Raw genomic sequence first — 19,473 nt, forward strand, 5'->3', positions numbered from 1 at the left:
TATATATATTATATATATTATATATATTATTCTACACTGTGTAAATGTTGCATAAATCAGAGGCAATACCAAATTATACTATTTAATAATTTGCGCAAAACTGTAGTAATATTCGGCATAGTGCTACACTTTGTATAACAATATATGCAACAAAAGCTAATATCTACTGGCCAATTCAATATTTAACAGCAATTGCACTTTATAGGCTAAATTTAGTTTTAAACTGTTGCATGAATAGCTTCATTTATGGTCGGATCGTATTCACAATGAGGTAAATAAGATCAAATCTTCTTACTTGTAAAATGAAGTACGTTTTATGGTTTCTCTTTGGTTGATACATCCATAGCACACACTTTGTGGCATTTGTACATTTTCATATACATGAGATATTTTATTTACATTCTAATTCTAATTAATAATTTTTACAATGTTTACATCATCAGCCCTTACTGTTGGCCAATATCAACAACAATACTAAGTCTAGATGTTTGCCCTCTTTGGTTATGGCTCCTGTCTGTCCAGTGAGTCACAATGTCACATGACCAATGCACTCTCCAGGTGTCTTATGTAACTCTTTGGTCTGGTCAGCTTAAGCTTCTCCCACCAGCAAACAAATTCTCTATCCCCACTCTATTTTAGTTCCATTTAACGATTTCCCCTTCTTTTTTTTCCTTTTTTTTTTTTAACCCCATCTTTTCCTCTCCCTGACCCCGTCTTCCTGTCTCTACGAGTGTAAGGAGGTGTGGTAAACGCCATGTCCTTTCTTTCCCTCAGTGCAGTGCGGGTTGCCAGTGCAGGAGATGAACTCCCAGTAGACAGCTTTGTGTTTGCTGAGCACTCTGATTCACAGTGCAGGGTCATTTCCCACAAACTGGCAACCTGTGAAAACTCCCCTATTGGTCGCCCTCTCCTCAGGTGAGTTTCTGACCATCAGAAGTCAATCAAAGCAAAGAGACAGGTAATCAAGGTGCAAATTACACCTCTCTGCTGTGTGCAATCATTGATCGCTGGCCTTGCACTCCATTTACTCCTGCTTTTTAATTTATTTTTTTGTTTCTAATTTTCTCTTCTCATTCCTATTGCCAATTCCTATTGCCAATCTGCTCCAATTAAGGGCAGTCCAAAAATTTATTATTGCACCATGTATTTCTGTGCATTAATGTTTGTTCTTGTTTTCTCCCCATCCATTTTTTTTTCTTGTCCACATCATTGGCATTTTTTTCTGTGAAATAGTGAAGATGAGCAGCTGACAAGCCAGAGTTCTGATGTAGATGTAGAGGTGAAGTCCAATCCAGAAGTCACAGACTTCAAACAGCAGGAACAACAGGAGCTGGACCTGAAGGACAATGCGTCCCTCCCCCGTCAGGATGAGTTGCAGGTTAGCACTGTTAAAGTTTCTGTCTGCATCTTACATTCATTAAGTATTTAATTGAGGAAAGCTTTTGAGATGAGTTAACCCATTTTAATGGGTTATATAAATCTATATGCTTTTCTGCAGCATCATTTTCTGTAACATTTCACAGACATTGCAAAACAATAGATGTCATGTATTTGATGACCGGGTAGAGGAAAAAAAACAAACAAAATGACATGATAAACCCATTTTCACATTCAGAACCATCATAAATAGTCAGAAACTTTGCACCAGTGTTTCCTCTACCATTATACAAGCGGGGTGCCCCGCCCCGTCAACAGAACCGAGCGCCCCGCTTACCGAACCAAACGCGCACCCCCCACCCGTCGGCACGGACGAAACGCTAAGCTAGCGGCATGCAAAACAGGCACACTAGCTAAAAGGCTAAAAGGCTAAAGGCAGCGCTCACACCGCCTCTTCCCTCATTCCCTCACGCTGAACCCCCCCCGCTCGAAAACTGTCTGTACAAACAGTGTGCAGTTCAGATGTCTCTCTCTCTCCCCCAACCCCCCACACACAAGGACAAGATGAGTGCTCCGCCATGGCAAGTTATCTAGGAAACACTGATTGCACACAAAATTCCTACCCAGCATCCTTTGAAATGCTCACACATTCTGGGATGTAACTCTCACACATTTTTTTCACACATCTTTACTTTAATGCAAACAGATTTATTACAGAGAAAATATTGAAGATGACGCACGGCAACGTTCTAGTTCGTTTAAAAAAGCAGTTAACCACAGTTAACCACAAAAAGTATTGTTAAAGTGAGTAAATTCGTTGTAGTAAATGACACAAGAGAGACGTCTGACACACACTGAATGCATCGCGCTGCTTCAGCACAGCAGAGTTCTGCTCTGCCTCTTTGGTTCTGATGGACCAGATTAATTTCTGAAAGCCCATCTCTGAACGAGACGTGGACACTTTACTTGTGAATCACAAGTAAAGCGGTTCATAAATCATAACTTGTGAGTTATGAACTGCTTTGAGTTGTGTTCACTTACAATGTTGTCACATTACAGACAGTCTTACAGTGTCAGCAACAGCAGTGTATGATAAAAATTAAAATTGGTGCTTTAGCTTTTGCAAAAAAATATTGTACCTGTTTAGTGATAGCAAAGCTAACTTTTTGGTTACCTGTGCCCACCACTGACCACCATCATATAGAAACTATGCTTTCTAGTTTTAATACTGTATTACGTAAAACATTAAGGTTTAATTGCATTCCTTGTTAACACTCATCTCAAAAACTCCAGACATTCAATATTCAAAGCTTTCAGCAACAGGGGACATTGATGTACAAACCAGATTCCAAAAAAGTTGGAACACTAAACAAATTGTGAATAAAAACTGAATGTAATGATGTGGAAGTGTCAACATCTAATATTTTATACAGAATAGAACACAAATCACAGATCAAAAGTTTAAACTGAGAGAATGTATCATTTTAAGGGAAAATCTGTTGTTTCCAAATTTCATGGCGTCAACAAATCCCAAAAAGTTGGGACAAGTCCATTTTTACCACTGTGTGGCATCCCCCCTTCTTCTTACAACACTCAACAGACGTCTGGGGACAGAGGAGACCAGTTTCTCAAGTTTAGAAATAGGAATGCTCTCCCATTCATGTCTAATACAGGCCTCTAACTGTTCAATCGTCTTGGGCCTTCTTTGTCGCACCTTCCTCTTTATGATGCGCCAAATGTTCTCTATAGGTGAAAGATCTGGACTGCAGGCTGGCCATTTCAGTACCCGGATCCTTCTAAGTAGCCATGATGTTGTGATTGTTGCAGAATGTGGTCTGGCATTATCGTGTTGAAAAATGCAGGGTCTTCCCTGAAAGAGATGACGTCTAGATGGGAGCATATGTTGTTCTAGAACCTGAACATAGTTCTCTGCATTAATGGTGCCTTTCCAGACATGCAAGCTGCCCATGCCACAAGCGCTCATGCAACCCCATACCATCAGTGATGCAGGCTTCTGAACGGAGCGTTGATAACAACTTGGGCTATCCTTGTCCTCTCTGGTCCGGATGACATGGCGTCCCAGTGTTCCATAAAGAACTTCAAATCGTGACTCATCTGACCACAGAACATTCTTCCATTTTGCCACACTCTATTTTAAATGACCCCTGGCCCAGTGCAAACGTCTGAGCTTGTGGAGCTTGCTTAGAAATGGCTTCCTCTTTGCACTTTAGAGTTTCAGCTGGCAACGGCGGATGGCACGGTGGATTGTGTTCACTGACAATGCTTTCTGGAAGTATTCCTGAGCCCATTCTGTTATTTCCTTGACAGTGGCATTCCTGTTTGAGGTGCAGTGACGTTTAAGGGCCCGGAGATCACGAGCATCCAGTAGAGTTTTACGGCCTTGAGCCTTACGCACAGCGATTGGTCCAGATTCTCTGAATCTTTTGATGATGTTATGCATGGTTGATGATGATAACAACTTAAAAGTCTTTGCTATTTTACACTGGGTAACACCATTCTAGTATTGCTGCACTATCTTTCTGCGCAACAATGGTGGAATTGGTGATCCTCTTACCATCTTGGCTTCTGAGAGACACTGACACTCTGAGAAGCTCTTTTTATACCCAATCATGTTGTCAACTGACCTAATTAGTGTTAATTGGTCTTCCAGCTGTTCGTTATATGCTCAATTTCCTTTTTCCAGCCACTTATTGCTACTTGTCCCAACTTTTTTGGGATTTGTTGACACTGTGAAATTTTGAATCAACATATTTTTTCCTTTAAAATGTTACATTTACTCAGATTAAACTTTTGATCTGTCATCTATGTTATATTACGAATAAAATATTGACATTTGCCATCTCCACATCATTGCATTCAGTTTTTATTCACAATTTGTTTAGTGTCCCAACTTTTTTGGAATCCGGTTTGTACCACCATGATTGAATGATGATAAAGTATGAGTGTTTCCAAGAGAATTCTTCTTCTCATGTACATTATTTTGCTGATTTTGTGCAAAGATTTGTCGACTAATCTGTTATGAGGCACACATTCTTGTCAGGTTGTTTGGCATTTTACATAACCATGTCTGAGTCTGGATTTTTAGGATCAAACCCTCTGAAGTCCAAAAGGGCACTTACATAATCCATGAAAAATATTATTCCCAGCTCAATGCATCTCCATGTTTAAATGGCCAAGGACTAGCTGAGTACTTGGTTTGTCGTCGTCTTCTCCTTCTTTCGGCTTTTCCCTCTTCAGGGGTCGCCACAGCAAGTCATCCATCTCACTCTGTCCTCTGCATTCTTTGTCCTCACTCCAACCTCTATTTCCTCTCTAACTGCATCCATATATATCCTCTTTGTCTTTTTCCTGGCAACTGCATTTTCTAACATCCTTCTACCAATATACCCACTGTCCCTCCTCTGGACCTGTCCAAACCTTCTCAGTCTGGCCTCTCTAACTTTATCTCCCAGTTGCTCAACCTGTGCTATATCTCTGATAACCTTATTCCTAATCTTATCCATCCTTATCACTCCTAAGGAGAATCTCAACATCTTAATTTCTGCCACTTCCAGTTCTTTCTTCTGTCTTTTTGTCAATGTCACTGTCTCCAGACCATACAACATAGCTGGTCTCATCACTGTGTTGTAAACTTTTCCTTTGACACTCTTCTGTCACAAATCACTCCTGAAACTTTTCTCCATCCATTTCATCCTGCCTGGACTCTCCTATTTATCTCTTTACCACATTCCCCATTTTATTGCACAGTGGACCCCAAGTACTTGAAGACCTGCACCTTTGGCCTCTGCTTCTTGTAGCCTCACTGTTCCACCAGCCTCCCTCTCATTCACACACATGTATTCTGTCTTACTATGGCTGACTTTCATTCTTCTTCTTTCAAGTGCATACTTCCACCTCTCCAAGTTCTCTTCCACCTGTTCCCTGTTCTCACCACAGATTAAAATGTCGTCTGCAAACATCATAGTCCATGGGGATTCCTGGCTGACCTCATTTGTTAGTCAGTTTATCACCAGAGCAAACAAGAAGGGGCTCAGAGCCGATCCTTTATGCACTCCCACCACCACCTTGAAGCTATCCGTCACTCCTACAACACATCTCACCACTGTCCTGCTGTCCTCATACATGTCCTGTACCGGTCTAACATACTTATCTGCCTTTTCAGAGTTCCTCATGCAACACCACACCTCCTCCCTCAGCACTCAGTCATATGCTTTTTTCTAAATCTGCAAAGACACAATTGAGTTTTTTTCTGACCCTCCGTACTTCTCCATCAGCATTCTCAAAACAAAGATGGCATCTGTGGTGCTCTTTCTTGGCATGAAACCATACTGCTGCTCACAGATGGTCACTTCTGATTTGCCTTACTTCCACAACTCTCTCCCAGATCTTCATTGTGTGGCTCATCAACTTAATTCCCCTGTAGTTGCTCTGTACATCACTTTTGTTCTTAAAAATGAGCACAAGCAGCCAGCACACTTATTCTCCATTCTTCAGGCATTTTCTCACCCTGAAATATATCATTGAATATTTGAGTAAAAATACTCACTGCCATCTCTCAAAGACATTTCCAAACCTCCACTGGTATGTCATCAGATCCTACTGCCTTCCCTTTATTCATTATTTTCAGAGCTTTGTGGACTTCACCATCACTAATCTTCACTAATCTTTCCCACTTCCTAGTCCACAGTTTTTATGACCTCTACTCTTCTTTCTCTTCATTTTCTTCATTCTTTATCTCTTCAAAATACTCCTTCCATCTTTTCGTCACACTCTCCTCACTTGTTAGAGCATTACCATTACCATCTTTAACAAGCCTAACATGCTATACATCCTTTCCAGCCTGATCCCTCTGTCTTGCCAATTGGTCACATCCTTCTTGCCTTCTTTAGTGTACAGCCTCCCATACAACTCATCATATGCCTTCTGCTTTGCCTTTGCCACCTCCCTCTTTGCTCTACATTCCATCTCCTTATACTCCTGTCTCCTCTCACTGTCATAGTTCTTCTTGGCTAACCTCTTTCTTTAAATAACATTCTGCACTTCATTATTCCACCATCAGGTTTCCTTATCATCCATTCTCTGTCCAGATGACACACCAAGTACCTTCCTACCCGTCTCTCTAATTTCTGTTGCTGTAGTAGTCCAGTCATTTGGAAGCTCTTTCTTAGCACCCAGAGCCTTTAACAGCTCCTTTCTGAATTTCTCACATTTTTTAATTTTATTTACCCTTTTTTTATACAGGTAGTCTCATTGAGCCACAAGAACTAATTTTCAAGAGAGACTTGTTTAGGGTGCAGATGAGGGTTAAGGGCCTTGCTCATGGGCCCAGAGTGGGGCGAACGAGGGTGGGGGCAGGTGTGGGTGCTTCACCTACCCCACCCACATTTTTGATGTTGTCGTTACCGGGGCTTGAACCAACAATCTTCTGATCACAGGCTTACCTTCTCTAACCTCTGTGCCACCACTCCCCCTTCCTTTTTTCCTACTTTCTTCCTCCATCTTCCACCATTTTAGTTGTCTTCTCTGATTTTACCCTTTTTCTCTTCTTCACAACAACAGTCATTCTACACACAACCATCTGATGCTGTCTGGCCACACTTTCTCCTGCCACAACCTTACAGTCTCCAATCTCCCTCAGGTTTCCTCTTCAACACAGAATGTAGTCGGCCTGCGTACTCCTTCCTCCACTCTTATAGGTCACTCTTTGTTCCTCCCTCTTTTGGAAATTTTCATTCAACCTTTATTTAGACAGGTAAATCCCATTGAGCCTCGAGGACTCATTTACAAGAGAGACCTGATAATACCTGAGACCTGAAAATAGGTGTTGACTATGGCTATTTCCATTCTCTTGAAAAAATACACCACCATCTGTCCTTCCTGGTTTCGTTCCTTGACGCCAAACCTACCCTTCACTTTCTCATCCCCTCTGTTTCCTTCCCCAAAATGTCCATTCAGGTTTGCTCTGATCACCACTCTCCTCCCTGGGAATACTTTACCATTTCATCTAGATCCTTCCAAAATTTATCTTTCTCCTCCACATCACATTCAACCTGTGGGGCATAACCACCGACGACATTTAGCATCAGACCTTCTACTTCTACCTTCAGGCATATCACCCTATCTGACACTCTTTTCACCTCTACTACATTCTTTGCCCACTCTTCTTTCAGGACTATCCACACCATGGTAAAACAGTTCTAAACCCTGCTCCAATGCTGCGAGCCTTGCTTCCCTTCCACTTGGTTTGTTAGACACACAAAACATTGACCTTTCTTCTCTGCATCATGTCAGCCAGCTCTCTACCATTCCCTGTCATTGTTCCCACATTTAGAGTTGCAACCCTCAGTCTTACATTCTTGACTTTCCTCTGTCTCCTGACACATTTCCCTCCTCATGGTCTTCCACTAATGGTAGTACAATTTCCGCCAGCACCCTGTTTGTCAACAGCACTGGTGACGTTCATTGTTAACCTGGGCCTCGACCGAGCCAGTATGATTTTGCTTTGATGAACTCTCATTATAGTTTTGGTAAAAGTGTTTTCCGTTGGATGCCCTTCCTGACACAACCCTCACCATTTACCTGGGCTTGGGACCGGTCAAGAGATACACTGACTTGTGCTCCATAGTGGCTGGTTTATGGCTGGTTTATGGTTTATGGTTAATACTATGAACTGTTCATGAAAAGTCTTTATTATTGTAGTACATTACACATCATGAATATTATTAATAATGACATTAAAATCTAATGAGTCAGTAATACTAAGTAGCCAGTTTACTGCAGTGCAAAAAGGTATTTTATACTCTGTAGATCTGTGAATGATTTGAATGTTTTTGTGTTTCAGATGGGGGATACTGAGGTCAAAGAAGCTGATCCTTCAGTACCCAGTAAAGATGACTTCCACACCTTTGATGAGTGGAGGAAGCAAGTTATGGAGAAAAGTAAGTGTGGTCATATAAAACAAATGTAGTTTTATATAAATGGAAGAAAACACAACTGCAGTCAAAGCAATGATGTGTAAAGTTTTAGTACGTTTGTAACAACTATATAATATCAAATAAATAAACAGGCTTTTCAGGTTAATATTCTATGTTGTATTTAACGCCACAAAAGGTCAAGTGTCCGATTAATTACATAAAAAATAATTTTATATGGGGAACAAAATTGGCTTTCTCACTGTTTTTATGTTTTTCTAATATATATATATAAAAAAAACTGCTTATTGAGCCTACTTATTTCTAATTTTTCACCATGTACAGTGCTTTTGAGCAGCACAACGACTTTGTGGTTAGCACTGTTGCCTCACAGAAAGAAGATCCTGACTTCAATCCCCGGTTTGAACCTGGGGTCTTTTTGTATGGAGTTTGCATGTTCTCGTGTTTGCATAGATTTTCTCAAGTTACTCCAGTTTCCTCCCACAGTCCAAAACATGCAAACATGCATGTTAGGCAGCCTTCAGGCCTAGGCCTCTCTTTCAAAATAAATCTGTGATCTCAGTGGGATTTTCCTGATAAAGTTTAATAAATAAAAAAAAAATAGTGTGTGTATTTTCCTCTGTTCTTTTTTAAAAACTTTTCACTGTTTATAATGGACCTAATCTTTTCATCCAGGTCAGACTCTCCATACCTCAACTAGCGGCAGCCCCCATCCAGTGAAGAAGATTCAGAAAAACTTCAAGAATAATTACGCCTCTGTGGAGTGTGGTGCCAAGATCCTCTCTGCCAACAACGAGGCCAAGGTTGCACACTCATCATTCCTGTCAACAGCTAACAAACACACAGATGGTTGGGATTTCCTGGTATCACTATTTAAAAAAAAAAAATACTAATATACAAACCTACATCTTTTACAATGCAGCTTGTGAAAATATATATTTGCATTTGTTTTTAATGTATTGTATAAATGTCATGGTGTTTGTTTCTTTTAATGCTGATTGGGATTTATTCCTTTTCCCAGAGTACTTCAGCTATACTTATTGAAAATATGGATCTTTACATGTTAAATCCATGCAGCAACAAAATCTGGTAGGTGTTCTGATACACAGCAAGTGGCACTAAGCTCATGGCAGAACCTTGTTTCAGAGGAGTTTCACTTTTGTTAGTCTAATTAATTAATTTTCTTTTTAGGTTTGTGATCGAGCTCTGTGAGCCCATTCAAGTCAAACAGCTAGACATTGCCAACTTTGAGCTTTTCTCATCCACACCTAAAGACTTTGTAGTTTCCATCAGTGACAGGTAGGCATTCCTTGTTTTCAGCATGTTAAACACAGTGCTATGTAAGTTAACATTAAAAATAAAGTATAGGAATAATGGAAAATGTACTTCAAACCTTTTCATTACATCTGTGAAGAGTTGCAGTACAAATCAGATCTGGTCACTTGTATAGAATAAGGATCATTATTTCTCTGCATGATTTATGCTACATAATTGTCAGTTAAAATAACATCTAATTAAATCTTAAATGCCACATTGTTAATAACTTCATGAATGCCAGCTGTTTTACAGATTTAATAATTTGGTCACTTGAAATTTTCATTGTTTGAGTCACATTCAAGCTCTTTAACGGCCTTTTAATTTCAGTCCACTTCTCAAGACTAGTTATATTTCTTCTGTTTTTATCTCTTGGGTTTAACAATTTCAGAGCTGAAGTTGCATTTTTTTTTTTACACTTAGGATTTATTCTTAGCCTGAACTCACTTCACAAATAGTATGCAGTAGTCCCTCATTTATCGCGGGGATCCGTACTCTGAAGCCCCGCGATAAGTGGAAAAACCACAAAGTAGGAATAGTAGTACAAGTAGTAAGTAGTAGTTTATATTAGTATTCATATAAAGGCGTTGTAAACCCTTCCCACACTCTTAGAATATTCCAAACAATGTTTCTAAACTCTAAACGATCTAAAAGAGCACAGAATGTCATGATTTCAGCTCCCTGCCTCCGCTGCTCTCAGCCGCCTGCAAGCGTTCTTGGCCACGCCCACTTCTCCGCTCTGCACGGAGAACAGCTGTTCAGCTACAGGAGGAAGCTTATCCTGCAGTATGGGCTGTACAAAGATGCAGCAGGTGCTAAATAATTTTACAAATTAATTTTAATAAAAAATTCCATGCTGATCGTGCAGCTCATCCATCAATCAGCCAATTGTGTGCCATGTCCAATCTTATTTTGTAAAACCGTGATAGAGCGAGTTCGCGAAAAATGAACTGCGAAGTAGCGAGGGACTACTGCATAAGTTTTCACCTTCGGCATTAGACAGATCTCTGCACATAATGAATGAAATGTCTTCCACAGCGACCCCATGAGAACTTGTCTTATGTTTGCAGTAATCTTGCGTCCTCACGTACACCCTCTGAACTCTTTCCTTTCTTTGTTTGCAGATATCCCACAAACAAGTGGGTAAAACTAGGTACTTTTCATGCCCGTGATGAGCGAATAGTCCAGAGTTTTCCACTGGATGAACAGCTTTATGCCAAATATGTGAAGGTACTCTGCTTTTTTGCTTCTGGAGTCATGAACCCCACAAGAGCTTTTCAAATGTTCTCTTGTGAAAAGTACTCCGAGAACACTGCATGTTTTGTGTACATCTACACCCTTACTGTTTCCTTTTCAGCATTAATAACCTAATTAAACAAACAAACAAAAATGTTTACTTATAAATGCCTGTTTGGTGGCTAGCTTGCCCTCCATGTATCTGTGCTGATTATTGTATTTTTTACCTGTGCAGTATTAATCTTTAATTGTTTATGACAGTTTTATTTATTCAATAGCACGGACATTTTCACATTTAACAAAAATGTTTTAATGCATCCAATAACACAAAGCCTTGCCTTGTTCATCTGAATGTGTGTAAAGAAAATACTTTTCTAAGCTCTCATCTCTGACACGTCTCTCGGTCCTTTACCGAATGTTTTCAGTGCTTGCATGTTAAACACTTGATTAATGCCATTTTGTGATTTGTTGTAGGGTTTACTGTGATTTTAGCAATTGTAGCAGTAAAACTTTTATTGCATACACAGATTTCTTTCCACGTAGAGCTCGTTAGTGTCTGTCTTTTCCATCCTGTTAGTGCCTCTCTGGCTCGTTGTAGACGTCTGTCCACCGTCCTTCCTTGTGAAATGCAGCAACACTTAACAGCAGTGTGCTTGTTTGTTTTCCTGAAAGCTGAACTGTGTGCAAATTCTTGACTTGCTTGTAGCTTGAATTTTTCTTTATTCTGACTTGTTTTATTTCTCTCTCCTTCTATCACTTTCCTGTCTTCTGCTCACATCAGATGTTCATCAAGTACATAAAGGTTAGCACTTTACTCAGTTATGATACTGCACTTATTAATGGGGATTTAGTTTAATTGGGTTAACTTCAGGGGGTTGCCTTTTTTGAATGAATGTAAATTATAATAAATTGAGCACACACCTATGTTGAAGCTGGGCCAACTAATATTCATTTGTGAATTTTGCTTCTAAAATGGGCATATGAAGTTGTATTTTTTATTTTTACATAATTTCTATTATTAAATCTGTAGATGGTGTTTTCATTTTAAGTCTGTCCATGTTTCCTGCAGATTGAACTCCTGTCCCACTTTGGGTCTGAACACTTCTGTCCCCTCAGTCTCTTCAGGTAACACCTTCAATAACAAATTTAAAATCTCTTACATACGGAGGTTAAGCTTTCCTTCACTCTAATCATTTTCGTTCAAAGTTTTAACGATCTGTACGAAAACCCCAATACAGCAGAAAGGGATTATATCACCACCATTTTCTTTAGTAGAAGTATTGTTAAATAAGGGGGCTAAAATGACAGTAGGAGTCATTTACTCTTCAGACACCCATATTCCAGTGAGCAGTGTTTCCAGTATTTGCATTGTACAGTTGTAATTGACTACATGAAAAGTGTTTAGCTGCCATACATCTATTAGCTTATTTAACACTTTTGCTGAGACTTCTTCATAGGCAGCTTTAGGCAAAAGCATATTGCATTTCATGTAAACTTATTTTTATTTTTGCAGAAAAGCACTTTCTTGTTGTATTTTAATTTTTGAACATTTCAGCAGCTCATTCTTTGGAGGTGTTCACTTGAAAGAAGAGGAATGTCTTACTACTTACAACCGTAGTGAGACAGAGTACATGTGTGTGAATGAGAGGGAGGCCGGTGGGACAGTGAGGCTACAAGGAGAAGAGGTCACAAAGGTGCAGGACTTCAAAGACTTGGGGTCCACTGTCCAGGAAAATGGGGAGTGTGGCAAAGAAGTGGAAAAAGAGTCCAGACAGGATGGAGTGGATGGAGAAAAGTTTCAGGAGTGATCTGTGACAAAAGTGTGTCAGCAAAGGTAAAAGGAAAAGTTTACAAGACAGTGGTGAGACCAGCTGTGTTGTATGGTCTGGAGACAGAGACATGGTCTAAAAGACACGAGAAAGAACTGGAAGTGGCAGAAATGAAGATGTTGAGGTTCTCCTTAGGAGTGACAAGGATGGATAATATTAGGAATTGACTCATCAGAGGTACAGCACAGGTTGAACAACTGGGAGATAAAGTTAGAGAGGCCACACTGAGATGGTTTGGACATGTCCAGAGGAGGGACAGTGGGTATACTGGTAGAAGGATGTTAGAAATGCAACTGCAAGGAAAAAGACAAAGAGGAGATGTATGGATGCAGTTAGAGGACATGAAGGTAGTTGGAGTGAGGACAGAGGATGCAGAGGACAGAGTGAGATGGAGGATGACTCGCTGTGGTGACCCCTGAAGAGGGAAAAGCCGAAAGAAGATATTTTGTTGCTTTAACCTATAAAATTAATTCCTTTTTCCCTGCTGTATATATTTTTAACTCTTTATTTATTTTTTTGTGGAATTGTTGTTCTAACAGTATTTCTTTGTTTGCTGGGTGTAGAGTGTTTGGTACCAGCATGGTGGAGGAGTATGAGGAAATAGCGGATTCTCAGTACCCCTCAGAGAGACTAGAATACCTTGATGAAGACTATGGTAAGATGCACATATACTGTCAAGATTTTTTTTTTTTCCAAACTATTTTTGTAAATATGCAGTTTTAATTTCACCAAAACAAGACCAGGAATATATGAAAGAACTGATTTGCAACAAAACAGACTTCTCTCTCGTTAATTATGCTAATGATATGGCCCTAACTGCAGCTCTGAAAGACATATTACATAGATGGCCCCTCCTACTCCCAGTTCATAGGCTAACGTTCCACTTGGTTAGATGACAGTTTTTTTTTTTGTTTCTTTTTTACCTTCATGTCAGCAAAACCACAGAGCTTTGTTTGGGAAGTAGCTTGGGAGTCACTAGCAGAAAGGGCAGGAAGTGAACCAGCAGCATCTTGAAAATTAAGCAATGTGCTAACTTCCATTTTAATGTGTGCCATTTTGTGGCAGCATCTAGACATAAGAAATGTCACTATCAAAACTTTCGTTGCCACATCGCAATTCAAGATAGCCACCACCATACATTTGTATTTAAAAGGAGGTATTTTTTGCCAACAGTAACTTGATGTGTATTTTTCTTCAGACTATCCTCCTGGCTACCAGCCTTCTGAGGAGAAGGCCTCTAAAAACCTGCTTGGTTCAGCAACCAGTAAGTAAACACTCACTGACTCATATATGCTTTTACAGCTAATCTAAGGAGAAAATCCATCCGTTCATTATCTTTACCCACTTCTTCCTTTTCGGGTTCAGGGGGTCACTGGTGCTTATATCCAGCAGTCACTGTATGAGAGGTGGGGGACACCCTGGACAGGTCGCAAGTCCATCACAGGGACACATAGAGACAAACAAGACTGCAAATGTCCCATAACATTGCAAAAAAAAACCTCCAAATAAAACACCTAATATGTAGTTTGTAACATGGTAAAGGCTTTGTTACATTTAGAGATGGAAAGAATTTGTCTATTATGACTTTCTTGACATATAATTTGATTGAGCCAACTATAAGGAATTTATTCTGAGGAAGTTTGTTCAGTTCTTAGGCTTCAAATTCAAATTTCAGATTGACTTTAATAATAAATACAATTATTCAGATTTATCTTTGTTTGCTTATAAGGCTGTCGATAAACTGTAAATAAAAAGCTTAAACTTCTGAGTAGCTCTGGATCTCTTCAGTTAGCAAACAGCTCCATCAAATAAAGTCTTGTTGTGATGTTGACCAAGTATTTTTTTTTTTATCTACTTGCTATCACACATACAGGCTGTGTTTTATGAGATTGCCTAAAATTATGTAGCATGAGGATTTTCATTTTTGTTCCTCTTTTTTTAGAACTCCAGTCGCATTCAAAAATACATGGCCTCCTGTTGCATCCCTTCTAAATATACTTTTATCAGTAAAATCATCAGAGGCTTATCTAGTTTTATTACTGGGTGTGCTTTAGTAAATGAACAAATAATAAAACATAAAAATTTATCTTGAGGCAAAGAAGTGTCGACATCAAAGACGATGTTGAGTAAAAGAGTAAAAGATCTTGTTTTAACCTGTGCTTTCATTTTTTAGGTGAGTTCGGCCTCGGGCTCTGTCAGGAGTCACATCTCGTGATGTGAATAAATTATGTGGGTGTTTCTTTCCTTTAGATGCCATCCTTAATATGGTAAACAACATCGCTGCAAACGTGCTGGGGGGCAAGCAAGAACTAGAAGGTGAAGCAGAGACGGGAGGTATTCATCCTTTAAACTTCAATGTTCTAGTAGAGTGCTGTATGAATGTGTGTGTGGTGGTAAATGAAGCCTCAGATTGTGTTGTAAAGCACTTTGAGTATCTTGATTAGATAGAACGGTGTTATACAGACCATTTACCATTTTTGATATTCCTCATTTTTTCAACTGAATCGTGTATTTTAATAAAATATTTTTTAAGCATTTTAATTCTATACACAAAAGTCCTTCACCAATCGACTGTTTTAATCAACAATCCTTTGTTCACTGTGTTCACTGTGAGCAGCCACACCTTATTATTAGTGAATATGAAGTCTGACAGGTTTAACAGTAATTTACAGATCAGCACCAATCAAAAGTTTCTACCGTCATTTAGCATGAGTCAACCATCAGACAACATGAAAGACTCCCACTAGAGCACCAGTGCTTTGCCCATTTCTACTTATTTTCTAGTCAACTGTTATATCATCAAAGTTCATGCTCATTAATCCAGGTAAAAAAAATCCAACAAAGTTCAGTCCGGTCATCTGGACGGTTTCTTTTTTTGTTGAGACATTTCATCCTTCATCTAAAGGACTTCATCAGTCCAAGGAGCCACAACAAACTTGGTCCCAATAGTGGGTCAACCAGTTTGCTGCTGATAAGACGGTTTCTGGGGCCCGCCCTCTAACTGTTATTTCCCATTTGTTTTTGTGCTTAAATTAATTAAATGATAACAAACGTCAAAATCAACGTTTTATTTTCCTCACTCAGAAAAAAACGGAGGATAAGAGACTCCAGTTGGCACCTGAATTTAACAAACATCTTTCTGCAATACTCGACTTTTAATTACATTTAAGTAGATTTGTACTTTATGCTGTAATATTTGCGTACAGCAAATATATTTAGCTAACAAACATAATTTCGATGCACTTTTTTTTCATACCTTTGTACGTCACAGTATATTTATCAGGAAAAACAGTTTTCTGTTCTTTTTCGAGCTGCTTGTTGCATCTGTCTGTCAACATGTTTGGACAAACTGTCTGCTTCAGTGTGTGCAGCCTCAGTGGATTCTGCTGCTGCCAGGAGGTCTCGGTAACATTTAGAGCTCCAGCAGAAATGTTGGAGTGCCAAGTCCATTTGTAGTTTTATCACGCAGTGCTTCAAGAATGACTTTCTTTCCTAGCTTTTGTTCATAAGAATTAGATTTGAGGACGTTAACTTTTTTCTTATGCTTCTTTTTTTTTAATTATTCTAAACTAACTCTGAAAAATTGGTTTAGAAATAAAATTTTGTTTAAAAAAAAAAAAATTGTTGGATTTCTTTTTGCCTTTCTAACATTAAAAAACACTTCTCTGCCTCTCTTCTTGCTGGCTTTCCACAGTTACAGAAATCTATTTTAATTTACACCCACAAAAACCAAAGAAAGGCTGCAAGAGAGACCAGTTCTAACTGGTTCCCCGTATTTCTCCTTTATTTTTCCAAACATGGGCGTTCCTGTCACACTGTGTGTATTTGTTCATTTATTTCCTTTAGATCAAGGAAGTATAGGAATATAGGAAGGACAATACTTGTGACCGCAGATTTAGGTTGTTTAGGTGTGCGTATGTGTGCATAAATGTGTGTGCACGTGCATCCCATTACTGATTTATTGTGTAATTTTCCAAATCCCAGGCAATACAACAACAGAGGGGGGTGAAAATGAGATCACAGAAGTTAAAGCAGAACCTGATGAAGCTCTTCACGACTCCACAGTGTAAGTGATCACCGTCACTGTAAATTGATTTGTGTTGCACAACGATGAGTGAAGTTATAATTTACAAAGCTGCATTGTTTTGTTTTTTTTTTGGTCCTAATTTTCTTTAGCAAATCGCATGATGTGTGTTCATCTTTCTTCAGATTTGAGCCTTCACAGTCAGAAGAGCCTGTAACTAAAGAGTCCTTTGTCTCTGACGACTCCCAATTATCTGAGTCCCATGAGGATAGACAGATTGTTATACTTGTAGAGGAGGAGGAGGACGAAGATCTTAACCAATCTACTGTCATTCTGTTGGAGGAGGAGGGAGAGGAAGAAGAAGAAGAAAAGAGGGACGATAAATCAAGAAGGGAGGCTGACAGGAATCAGTGGGAGAGCCAGACATACTGTCCCTTCTCCTCCCTGTCCTCGCTGTCTCTGTCCTGCGTGGCCACGCTGCCAGAGCTGCTTCATCGCTGGTGCTCCGCCCGGCTGGCCAAGGAGAGGCTGCGCAGCTTCAGGAAGAGGCAGCTCAGCTCTCAGACACTCGTTCACCCTGATGTGCACAGCCCTGTCCCCACACACACCCCTCCACCAGTCCTGACTCCTGCACCTCCTGAACAAGCTCTTCCCCTCACAGAACAAGCTTCAGAACTTGAGGTGCCTTCTGGGGGCCCCGATGAGGGGACACCTCTAAGTGAAGTACACACTGCCGATGTACAAATGAACACTCAGTCACCTGATGCTCACACTCCAGACAGCATCCTCCTCGAGCCCAGTAAAGCCTCTACCATCCCCACTAACAGTTTCTCAGACTTTCAGAGCACCCTGGTGCAGCCCACCCCCACATATGAGGAGAGGCCGTCGCCTACTGATACAGATGCAGCCCTGGACCCCGTCCCCACACCACCCCTCCAAACCGTCTCTGTTCCAGAGACCCAGCAGGCCAGCAGTGCCGCTCTGACTATATCTGTCAGTTCTCCCTCTCAGCCTCTCTCTTCTGAGAAAGTATTTTCTAGTATTGTGGTTCCTTCGGTCAAAGATCAGCCCGTTTTGTCTCATCCCACTGCATCAAGACCTGAAGACCTCACCCCGTCTCCCACTGAGGGACCAGCAGTGCTCCTGCCACCTGACATCCACACAGACTCATCAGGTGAAGACAATGGTGGGGACATGCAGAGACAAAATATTCAGGCTCCTCCACTTCAGACGGAGCAAGGGGACACATTGTCACAGACAGAGCCCCATCAGATAGACGACACTGTGGAGGGGGACCTGCTAAACACTAGTGGGAACCAACGAACTGCCACAGACTTCTACGCAGAATTGCAGAACGGAGTGGATTACAACGGTGGAACAGGAAGTGGGAACGGCATCTTGGTAAATGGAGGAGCGGTTCACGGGTCCAGTCAGAAGGAGAGCGTCTTCATGAGACTGAACAACAGGATCAAAGCTCTGGAGATGAACATGAGTCTGTCCAGCAGATACCTGGAGGAGCTGAGCCAGAGGTGAAACACTGAGTTAAAAGTTTGTTTTTATTAGTTAGTCATTAAAACCCTACAGTTTCCAGATGTGAACATGTTGCAACATTTGGATTATTCTCCTGAGTTGTCATTTTGTCGTTCATAGGTATCGTAAACAGATGGAAGAGATGCAGAAAGCATTTAATAAAACCATCATCAAGCTACAGAACACCTCCCGCATTGCTCAGGAGCAGGTCACTTTCATTTACCTTTTAATGTAAAAGGAATAAAGAAATTGATCCATAAAAAACATGTAAATTTTATTTGCATGGAAAGTAAATACTGCACTTGTAATTCTATGATTGACTGACAACTGATGAACTGCTGTGGCTTGTTTGCTTATTTGTTCAGGACCAAAAGCAGACCGAGTCCATCCAGATCCTGCAGAGTCAGCTGGAGGACGTCACCAAACTGATGCTCAATCTCACAGCTACAGTGAACCAGCTGCAGCGTGAGGTACCTACCTGCTATTCTTCATCGCTTACGTTTTCATTTAAATTCTGTTTTAGTAATAGTTATGGCATTAGCACTGTAATTTGCAACAAATCAAGTTGATATCACAAGGAAAATTAGATTTGTACAAAATAACAAATTTACTAGAATATCAGTGGTTAACTGTGTCTAATGTTTATATTCCCCTCCACGTTAAAAAAGGAACTGGATTCCTATAGCTTTAGTAGCTGCTTTTCAGTCTCTGAAAACTCAGATGACTCTTAATTTTCTGCTTTTAAACTCAGACAAGACAGGGGTTGTGTTTTTTGGACCCGAGCATCTTGGGAACAACTGTAGTAGTTTCTCACTTCCTCTGTTTGGCATGAATTTGGCCTCCAGCTCTAATGTAAAGAATCTTGGTGTCATTTTGGATCAGGATGTGTCTTTTAACTTAAAATGTTACCTGGACAGTTTTCTTCCAGCTGTGCAATATCACTAAATTTAGAAACGTATGGTCCCAAAATGATGCAGAAAAGCTGGTTCTTGCATTTATCACCCTTTGACTTTAGGTGGGTGCTGCTGCTGGAGTTCTGATGAGTTAGTGGAGAGAAGCTAAACCTGGAGAGATATGAGCTCTCCTACGGACTCTTTCTTAAACTCAGAATATAACTTAAAGTCTTACTTCTAAAATATAAAGCTCTTAAAACCAATCTCAGTCTTATATTAAGGATATTATTGTTCCATATTTTCCTAACGGAGCACTT

General features: G+C 40.1%; 1 protein-coding gene across 1 annotated transcript in view; it reads left to right on the top strand.

The window, feature by feature from the left end:
* The window catches only part of suco (SUN domain containing ossification factor), a 50,068-nt gene that overhangs the window by 26,146 nt on the left and 4,449 nt on the right, over positions 1 to 19,473 (top strand). Inside the window, exons 4-19 of the mRNA XM_037674302.1 lie at positions 559 to 578; positions 775 to 915; positions 1,234 to 1,378; positions 8,240 to 8,336; positions 9,006 to 9,133; positions 9,352 to 9,419; positions 9,522 to 9,629; positions 10,769 to 10,874; positions 11,950 to 12,005; positions 13,273 to 13,364; positions 13,908 to 13,973; positions 14,960 to 15,043; positions 16,694 to 16,775; positions 16,919 to 18,262; positions 18,384 to 18,471; positions 18,629 to 18,733. Coding sequence (XP_037530230.1) covers positions 559 to 578; positions 775 to 915; positions 1,234 to 1,378; positions 8,240 to 8,336; positions 9,006 to 9,133; positions 9,352 to 9,419; positions 9,522 to 9,629; positions 10,769 to 10,874; positions 11,950 to 12,005; positions 13,273 to 13,364; positions 13,908 to 13,973; positions 14,960 to 15,043; positions 16,694 to 16,775; positions 16,919 to 18,262; positions 18,384 to 18,471; positions 18,629 to 18,733 — 2,730 coding nt within the window. The remainder of the gene's footprint in view (positions 1 to 558; positions 579 to 774; positions 916 to 1,233; positions 1,379 to 8,239; positions 8,337 to 9,005; positions 9,134 to 9,351; positions 9,420 to 9,521; positions 9,630 to 10,768; positions 10,875 to 11,949; positions 12,006 to 13,272; positions 13,365 to 13,907; positions 13,974 to 14,959; positions 15,044 to 16,693; positions 16,776 to 16,918; positions 18,263 to 18,383; positions 18,472 to 18,628; positions 18,734 to 19,473) is intronic.

This window comes from Nematolebias whitei, chromosome 3, assembly GCF_014905685.2.
Source record: "Nematolebias whitei isolate Nwh7 chromosome 3, NemWhi1, whole genome shotgun sequence".
NCBI classification, from domain to species: Eukaryota; Metazoa; Chordata; class Actinopteri; order Cyprinodontiformes; family Rivulidae; genus Nematolebias; species Nematolebias whitei.